This window comes from Cynara cardunculus, assembly GCF_001531365.2.
Source record: "Cynara cardunculus var. scolymus isolate 2C chromosome LG 4, CcrdV1, whole genome shotgun sequence".
NCBI classification, from domain to species: Eukaryota; Viridiplantae; Streptophyta; class Magnoliopsida; order Asterales; family Asteraceae; genus Cynara; species Cynara cardunculus.
The window spans coordinates 1,095,137-1,105,457 of NC_037531.1; the positions used below are offsets into that span (position 1 = coordinate 1,095,137).

Consider the following 10,321-nt stretch of genomic DNA (forward strand, 5'->3'; position numbering starts at 1 on the left):
GTCTCTTTTACAACATCAATTAAAGTCATTATTGTATGGTGGTTGGTTTAGGAGTTTGAAAAACAATCCATGATTAGTACATTACATAAGAAAATATTCTATTAATTTATTACACGACACGACACGACATGACATTACAATTGAAATGTGTATAGTTTTTATAAGGCCTAAAACACGAGCAATAATCTTTTATACACCAATTAAAGCGATATGTAACTTCACGGTGATGAAAGAAAAGCATTTGGAATCATTCTTGTTGACTATCAACCCCCTCTTTATGATAAATCTTTCTCTCTCTTTGTCTTGGTGGTGGGAAGAAAGAAAAAGATACCATCGATGCTGAAAAAGAAAGTTAATTTTTGGTGTACTATCACATCAATCTCGTCTCTCTTCATGTGCCTTTGATGGAAGAAGATGTTGCACAATTTGAACCTAGATTATTGCTCGTACATTGTCGGGCTCCTCTCCATTTATTAATTCATTTCTTCTTAAACTCCGCTGAAAGAAAGAAAGAGTTACTTTTTTTTTTCTTAATCATTATACTTGATTCCTGCCGTAAATAATCCATCTTTCTTTAAAAAAAATACTAAAAACAAGAAAAAAAAATAATAATGAATGATCCTATACCGAATTCACCCCTCATAATTTAGGGGGAAATTGGAGTAACATGCAAGAAATTAGATATGAAAGGGGTATGGTTGTAAATGATGTAAGGTGGCAAAATTTGTTATATTTATTAATGCAAAATGGGGATTTTTGGGGTTGGAATAAAGGGGAACAATGAAAACAAAAAGACCATGTGGGTACACTTTTAACTTGCACGTTTTTTGTCACATAACAAATTTTGTTTTAAACTCTCTGTAATTATAAATTTGGGCAAAAAATTGATTATCTATAATTTTAATCGAGCTTATATAAAACTTGTCTTTAAGAAGTACTAATGTGAGAGGCATTTTTTAGCTCATTCAAATATTTAATCCAACTTTCTTATTTCTCGTTGATAGCATTCACTCAGATATTTAATTGAACTTTCTTATTTTTCGTTGGTAACATTATGTTCACTCAATAAATTTAAATTTAAGAGTAATAATTATATTAATGTATAATAGAGGTAAACAAGCTAGACCCATAAACCAATACTAAAGTTATAGTTCATACGTACGGATTTTTATATGAAAAAAAATAATAATTGTGAAATTTAATTCAAAACTATGTAATTTGATTTGTCAAATCAGTATGACACTATTACTTGTTACAATTCATAACTAACATCTTTTTTGTAACTACTGTTGATTGATTGAAAAATGAGTCTCGTTATCTTATGTTTTCTTAAATTATAATGTGTTTCAGATACACATGCCTTGTAGTGTTTAAATATCAAGGATCTTTCTGTTATGGCTCAATGCAAGGAGCTCAGGGCTGTCACACACCCCTTGTAAATAATGCAATTGAATCAAATGTATAGTTGGTAATAAACTTATCACACCACGGGGTTACCAATTCAATAATATCTAAGTTACTGACATAATCCAACTTTTTTGGAAGTTAATGGTTCAAGTGTCACTAAAATTGATGAATGTACATGAGTTTTATCGTATATAATTTAAAGATAAAAAAAATTCACAGGTAATGTTGCAAATTAACCAAATCGGGTATGTGATGATAAAACTAAAAGAACCTGTCAAAATGACTTAATTACCTGCCCTTTTTAATATTTGAAAAAGCATTTTAATATTTTTTGAACAAACTTAATTGATTTAATTTTTAGATTAAGTTCTATAATTTGTCTACAAATTATATAACATGGGGAAGATGACAAAATACACCCTATAGAGTCCTTTAAAAAAAAAAGGGTTGTGTGTGGGGCAAATTTGTCATAAGTGTTTTAATACAGTAAACAGACTGTTTTCCTCATCCGTAGCATACAGTAGCACTGGATTCACACATACACGCGACTCTTTTTGGCTCTCTTTTGCATATATTTGACTTGGGATCCGTTTGTTTTGTTGAGAGCTTCTACAGTTTATTCGGTTAGATATGCATGACTGTTTGGTAATGACTTAATGATATAGACGGTTGTTTATTTAGTAAGCTTCTAGAAGAGAGTTTTATGCAGAAAATTAAGTTTTTTTTTCTTCAAAACCTCTCTCTCTCTCTCCCAGTTAAAAATGCGCTCATTTCATCCATGAAAAAAACTCTTCCAAATAAAAACTTTATCAATCCAGACAGACATCTTTATCCATACAGGATTTAATAAAAAACCAACCAAATAACCCCTCCTTAACTAGTATATAAAATTCATATTAATACGTTATTTTATATAATTTTCGACTGATGAGAAACGGTCTGTCTCTGTCGATTTTTTTGGGTACTTTATGAGTGTCCAAGACAGTCTGTACATATCTCGACTAATCTCATGGAGTCTTGAAGATAATAAACAAGAAAATGCGCAATGACTTTGAGAAGACTGAAGCTCGCGACCTATGAGGACCCCCAAGGCCCAGTCTTAATATATTTGTCAGCTGATCCAGCCCTCAAGGTTCGTCTGCATTGAATTATTGCAGTGGAAAGGTGAAGTTTCCATAACAAGATTTCTGGGCCAACCAACTAATCCTTGGATACCATGACATGACTTACCTCTCACATGAATATCGTGAGATTAAGTTGTACAATTTTTTATAAATAAGCCATAACCGAACAGTCCTTCAGCAGTGTAACATTAAACATAATCTTATTGTGTACCATTTTTAAATTTAAGATGTATAAGTTAAGAATGCACTAAGATAAGTGAAAGTAAAGAATCTCTTAAATGGAAAAGGTAGAAATTATTGTTGATCAACATTTAGCAAAAATGCTTTTTGGTTTTATCCTATTTTCTTTTTTGCATGTATTATCGTACAACATTTAGCACTTCTGTTCTGATACACGTTTGTTGTAATAATAAGCTATGTACAATACCAATTATAGGTCAAATAATAGATCATCATGTCCCCAAAGAGGCTTGCAATGTTGTTTTCACGTTATACGTAAATCACGACACCTATGTTTGCCTCATGAAGGTCGTCGCTTTCCCATCCGACCCCTCCCATAACATATAGAAATGTACAAAGCCATGACCTTAGAAACCCGTTTTCAGTATGTCAAAAAAGGCTTAAATTTTTTTGAGTTTTTTTGGGCGTTTGGGAAAAAAAACCTAGCTGAAACGGGCTTTTGGGCTTGGGCTTGGGCTTTGAGCTTGCTAGGCGCAGGCTTTTTCGGGCTTTTTCTGAATCTTTGTACGTACCATCTACGTTTGTCGGTTTTCAATGATTGAAAAACCAACTCACTTTCTATTCGGCAAAAACACGACATTAAGCAAAACTCTAAAAGAGAGAAATGTCGATGGGACTTCTACTGACATGGCAAAACGTACAAACATCAAAAACACCGCCACGATTGAAGTGTAGAACAATAATGTTACAAAGTACAAGAAGAAAAAAGCCCGAATAAACTATCTAAAGAACGACATGAATGGATCCTAAAGCTTTCAAAAAAGCAATCACATGCAGATGAATAGCATCTTCAAAAGTTGGATAAATTCAAGTTCTTTCGAGTGTCATTTTTGTATAAATAAAAAAAAAAAAAAAAAAAGTATTGATAGATATTATTGTAAGTAACAAGTCGTTATATACAAAATTCGGACGATTTGTTTGCAGTTGACTTGATATAAAAAGATAATACAACAACAATAACAATAACAAGAAGAAAAACATACATAACTCACTCGGGTTGATCAAAAAATAACACGGTTGATAATACCTCTTGTTCAATGTCGGATTTTGGATTTATCAGAAGGCCTCGATCGTGGTATAGCCAAGATAGCTACGAGTCCACTTGCGAAGGATGCAACTGCTGCTATAGCAAAGGCTGGAGAGTTGCCCCCACCAAATAACTGGTCCCATGGTCCACTTCCAAGAGAGACCAAAACCTGTCCAACACATAAAACCCGATAAAATTCAAGTGTTTATATAAACCACAACTTCTAGTAAACAGCGAATGAACGTTGGGTAGCATGCAATGCAATGCTTTAGAGGTAGGATTAAGAGGTTGTAGACTCACTACAACATCAGCTTTAACAAATGTGTTTAAATATCGTAGTAGCCTGTTTTATAGGACCAAGTAAGTATGTGTCATACGTTTTTTTTATAGGACAGTTTATTAATAACAAGTTTTAGGCTGGCCCAATAACCTCACTAAAAACCATGGTAGAAGTTATTGGTAGCATACAACTTTGAGTTTACGAGGAGCTTACAAATGTAAGCTTCTATCCATATGGGAGGAGTTGTTAGAAGAACATACCTGTGGGATCACAATGGACACGTTTAGAACACCCATTGACAACCCTGAAACAGAGCATATATTTAGGAACTTTGCCTACTTGTGAACAGAGATGGAGACTACGAATAAGAAAGATGAAAGAACCTTAAAATAATTAAGGAACCCACCTTGGCCGAGTCCTAGTGACTCAATACGCGAGGATACCAATGCGTACGGAACACTATATGTAACCTGCATCATGGTCACACAAAAAAACTTGTCAGGTTCAAAGTAGTTCTTGCAAGGCCACATCATGGATATTTCACGAAAAAGTTGGTTCCCAGTTTTTAAAACATTTACAGTTCTCATTTGAACATGCCCCAATAGATGGGGGGAGGGAGAGAGAGAGTTGGGTTGAAACGAGAATGGTGACCAAATAAGAGAACACGAGAACGGCCATATCACATATGATTTTAGACTAGAATCACGTGTAAATTCACATGCAACTTTGGCTGCGACCTGAGGTCGCGGGCCAAGTCGCCCATTCACCCCTTGTGTTGACTATGTTCCATAATCACTTGTGATTTCAGTGCAATACCACGTGATAAGGCCCATTTCCTGTTTTCTTATTTTGACCATGTTCTCGTTTCATCCTCCCTCTATATGTATATATACACATGTATATATAGGGTTTTGGTAACAACTTATAGCCATCTCAAAAATTGACATTTCCAACCATGGTGCTTCACTTTTCCCTTCCAAATTCCAATTAACCATCACTCTTGCTAAAATGGCAAAAAGATGCTCCCTCCGTCCCGATATAAATGTCGACATTTCTATTTTAGTTTATCCCAAAATAAGTGTCCAATTTCAAAAGTATCTACTTTTCCATTCTACCCTTGGTTATGAGATGGAGAAAATCTCTATATTTTATTAAGCGTAAAATGGTGTTTTAGTTAATTAAAGAATGTAATAATTAAAAATTCCAAAAACTGTGTTGCATTTTTCATTGTGTACATTTACTTTGGGACAGAGGGAGTAGTAGTTTGCAAGAAAAAGTTCTTTTCAGCAACTGAGGCTCATGAAGACCCCCATCTTGAGCTACTATTTTCTGCAAAGTCACATCAGAAAAAAGTACATTTTTAGCGAAAGAGAGCATCTTACAGCTAACGGCATGCCAAGAATTGCAAAAATAACCAGCGCAGCAATCACAATTCCATTTGGAGGTACACCATCACTGCCGTAGTCTGCTTTGCTTGCCACAAACGAAAGCACGAGCATCGCTAGAAAACATAAAAACATAATAATGTTCGAGATCCCCCATATGAAACCCGACCCCCATCGCCGACAGAGACTTTCCATAAGCACCGAAGTTATTCCAAGAATCACCGAGTTCATCATTAGACCAAATGACCCCATTCTAACTCCATCACTATACTTCTGGTCACCAGTGGGATCACCACCATAAATTTCCCGACCCATCCAATCAGTATCAAAGAGAATAAAGGGAAACCAGCCGATCCAAGTTAAAGAAGTAACGAAAAGGATCAACCATACGGGATTTGGAAGGTACTTAAACGTCCCAAACATTTCCCAGAAAAAAGCTTCTTGGGGGTGACTCGAAGCTTCAGAATTAACGTCATGAATAGAACTTATAGGTTGCTCGTGAATTGCAGTGACGCTTATGTACGTAGTGCAGATGATGAAAATAACGTCAATAAGGAACGCAGATTTGAGGTTGGCACAATTGATGTCACATGAAGAGTTGAGGGTAAAAGGAAGAACTTTGAACCAGCCACTGTAAGCTCCGGTTGCATAGCCGAGAACATTACCAATAGCCATAAATAGGGAGAAGTATGCATTTGCAACTCGAGTTCTTCGGTGGTCGTTCCCTGATTAAAAATATAATAGAAGATATGGTTATCAGAACCATACCAAACTAAGGTGCTATTTATAGCTAGTTATTTTAACATAAGTAACACTAGGGTGAGTTCAAATGAGAACCGTAAATATATTGAGAACCAGAAAACCAACTATTTCATGTATTATTCATGACGAATGATCGTGGATAATGAAAAGTTTAAATGATGAATGTCGTGATAATACTCATGATGAAAATTATTTATAATGGAAGTACATGATATTCAAGATAAAAATGCACATCATGAATAATAAAAATGCATGATATTCATAATGAACAATATTCATAATTACCGAGGGTTACTCATCATGAGTAATGCATGAAATAGTTGGTTCCCTGGCTCTCTAACATATTTACAGTTCTCATTTGAACCAGCCCTGGATAACACTTCCATCTTCTCACCGTAGATGCAACATTGTTCAGGCGCATATTTTTTTACTATTAGTTAAACATCTAAAATGCCTAAAGATTATGACAGAAAAGAGGATTGACCAAGATCAATGCTATTAACGTTTTGTAACGACCACATATGAAAAGGAAATGTTGCAATTATTTTGCGGCTATCCTGAAAAGAGAATTGTTGAAACTATTTTTCTAGTTGCTCGTACTCACAAGCATGGATGTACTTTCTAGTTGCTACACAAGGGTTTGGTGTAGCAAATTTCCAATTATTATAGGGTTCGGGCAGCTGGGGTTAATGTGGTACGACAATCATATGTTTGAAACCAACACTCGATGTTAATTTTGAATTAAAAGTTGTAGTTTCTAAAAATCTTCACATAAAAAATGGGATATTTTTTTTAATGCATGCTGTATTTTTTACAAATTTATTCTTGGAAAAATAATATTTTAATGTTGAAAAGAATCCTTTCAAATAAATAATAACAATAAAATAGAACTTAAAACAGTTAGCAAATATTATAAGGTTAATGTCCTTATCATTCTATATATCTTAATCACTTGGTTAATTAAAAATAATTCAATACTTTAATTTCATATTCTTGTTTATTTTTATATTGCCTAATTCTATTTATTATAATGCTATGTATTAAATATACCATTTATGCAACGAAAATTGATAAACCAGGTAAAAGGGGTTCAACGAGTCAACCCAACCCGATTGATGAGCAATCCATTTAAACCAATTGTAAGATAAGCAACCATTTTTACGCAATTGGCCCCTTACTCGGTTCGACCCATTATCCAATCCAACCTGACTTGCCCATTTACCACCTTTACTAAACGGTTCCAGATCCATCTATGTTTTACAGGTTTCACCTATTGACTTGGTTGACTATCTACTCCTTCAAATAAGTTTAACTAACTACAATGATGTATGATAAAAATAAATTGGTAACTGTAGGTGTGCGGACCTACTTGCATGCACCTCGACTAATCCCATGGGGCCTTGAAGATAACAATCAGAAAAATCCCCAATGGCCCTAAGGAGACTCGAAGTGGCAACCTATGGGGAGGAGCCTCAAGGTTTTTATAAAATAATAAAGAAAAAGCAAATAGAAACATGAAGGAAAACCAGCTTAGACTAGGAGCATCACCCTCAGAATACAACTATCAAATGCAATGAAAATCCAAATTACGCATAAGCCAGCACATCCTAACATCACCCCAAGTTCACAAGGTGTGTCCATCAAAGGGAAAATTTGTCTAAACTTAACAATACTACAGTTAGCCTCTTCAACTTCATTGCTTGGATTTAAGATAGTTTTAGTTACTTTTTGGTAACCGTGGGTGTCCGGACCAGCTTGCACACACCTCGACTAATTCCATAGGGCCTTGAAGATAAGAGCCGGAAAATCACCAGTGGCACTGAGGATACTTGAATCGGCGACCTATGGGGAGGAGACCCAAGGCCTGGCCTTTATTTGCCAGTTGAGCAAAGTGGCACTTTCACCAATCTGTGTTTGAGTCATACGTCACCTTAAACGCTGCATAACAGAACTTCCAAAAGAAAACAGTGGCTGATTGATAGATAGTAACATGATTATGACTCATGGATGAATGAAGTCCGTGATATCAAAATGCAAGATTGACCACAAGGTCCACAATATGAAAGCATGTAGTTCAAGATGGACCCATACCCCATTTCTTGATGTAACTTTGTCTAAGGTCACAACAAGTTGTGGTTATCTCACATCTATGCCTAATGAAGGCACACCCACATAAGCATCCATGGTCTTTAGGATCGACCCTTCAAACTTGGTTCATAAGCTCTGTTCCTATGGACTGCTCCACCCTTCGATCTTGGTTCATATAGGCTCTGTTCCTATGGACTGGTACCATCTCAACCCTTCAATCTTGGTTCATATAGGCTCAGTTTCTATGGACTAATATGAGTTTGAGGCTTGGCCCGTTCATACTGGTAGAAAAAGATTCAATAAATGAACCATTCAAGTAAAATTACAAGCAATCTATCTCTAGTAACAAAAGATCAATTTATGGATCAAGAAAAGGAAAAAACAGTCTTACCAGTAACAAAAGATTAAACTGATAATCTCTGGTGGTAATTTATGGGTTATGGATCATCTTAGTTTGAATCCCCAGATAAAAAGTTGTCAAATTGAACAATGGGAATTATCGCAATCACCTGCTCATGATCGTTTTCTTGCTAGGGTTTTTAACTATCAAGAAAATGAAACTACAATTTTGAAACGGGTGCAAATGATGGAAAGCGAATTGAATCAATTATACAAAGTGAAACCCCTAAACAATTGAATTTGAATCGAAAAGTGGAATTGAAACAAGAATTTTACCAGTGAGATCAGCGAGCAGAGCTCTACAGGGACCTTGAGTTGCATTGTTGGCCATATCAAGAAACCAAAACCCTATCACGAAAACAACGATTGCTCTCGTTTTCTTCTCACCATCTCCAAGCAATCCCCCAATATCCGCTGCGAAACCGATCAAGAGTACAGACACGATGATGGAAGCGCATCCGATGACAATAAACGGTCGGCGGCGACCGTACTTGCTTGTAGAACGATCGCTCATGTGGCCGGCGAGGGGCTGAACGAAGAAGCCAGATAAAGGGCCACAAAGCCATATGATGCTTGACCAGGCGTGAGGGATTCCGAGTTCTTGTACGTATGGAGTTAATAGAGAGAGCTGTAAGGCCCACCCAAATTGTATACCACACGCTACAGATGCCACACGGAGAAGTACTCGGAGTGGAACTCTAGTTGGAGTTTCCACCGGAGTAACGGCGGCTCCACCGCGAGGACGGTGCCTTTGTTGTTGACCTTCCGGCACCGTCATGTTCTCTGAAAAAATCTGACCAGAGAAGGGTGAATTTTAACAATTTCTAAGCACAAAAACCTTAGAAAAAATGATGGGTTTTGTTTGATTGATGATGGTGACAACTCATGAATACTACGAATGACACTGAGAATCGTTTTCAATGACAGTAGTGCGTGTATTTTGGTATGGTGTGTGTGAGAGAGAGGGTTTTATATGTCGATCATTCTGGCTCCATTTGATTTATTAAAGCATCCGGTGGTGGTGGGACTTGGTGGGAAAGAGTATACCTCACAGGATGCTGACAGACGCCATTGTTGTTGTTTGCTTCTTTCTGTTCTGTGATTCGAAGAAAACCTTATGAATGAGGCGGTTTAATTGGATAAACAGTCCTCTCACTTTATCACTTTGTCAAAAATGGTCCTCAACTTACCCATCAAAGACTGTTTGAGTTGCTTGATTGATAGTCTATTTAATAACTTAGTTGTTAACTAATAAACTAATACCTTTTTTTTTATAAAACTGGTTAATAAATTAAATAACAATATAAAATGATCTTAAGGTATCGTTTAGTACACAGACCGGATGGGACAAGACTAATTGTTCTGTCCTACATTTGGTCGACTAGAACAAGACTGGACTAATTGTCTGTCATGCGTTTGATAAGCTGGACAGAACATGACAAAACTGTTAAAATGACCAGATTACCCATAAATGTTGTTTAATGTTATTTGGCATCATGTGAGACCACTGAGACCACTCATCACTTGCCTTAACAACATCAATGAACTCGGACGGTAAAGAGTGGTCTTCCTTGATAGGGTATCATACGTTCTTCATATGTTCAACGAA

At 36.1% G+C, this 10,321-nt stretch overlaps 1 protein-coding gene across 2 annotated transcripts; it reads right to left on the bottom strand.

The window, feature by feature from the left end:
* Positions 1-3,622: 3,622 nt before the first annotated feature.
* Positions 3,623-9,779, bottom strand: LOC112511123 (sucrose transport protein SUC4). Of its 2 annotated transcripts, XM_025116579.1 has the most exons (6): positions 9,760-9,779; positions 8,989-9,505; positions 5,461-6,188; positions 4,485-4,548; positions 4,339-4,382; positions 3,649-3,967 (listed from the first exon to the last, which is right to left on the bottom strand). In XM_025116579.1, the coding sequence occupies exons 2-6, from the start codon at positions 9,488-9,490 to the stop codon at positions 3,806-3,808; spliced, it is 1,500 nt and encodes a 499-aa protein (XP_024972347.1). In that variant the 5' UTR covers positions 9,491-9,505; positions 9,760-9,779; the 3' UTR covers positions 3,649-3,805. The 2 variants fall into 2 exon arrangements, with proteins under 2 accessions (XP_024972346.1, XP_024972347.1); XM_025116578.1 differs by having other exon boundaries at positions 3,623-3,967; positions 8,989-9,768.
* Between the last annotated feature and the right edge of the window lie 542 nt (positions 9,780-10,321).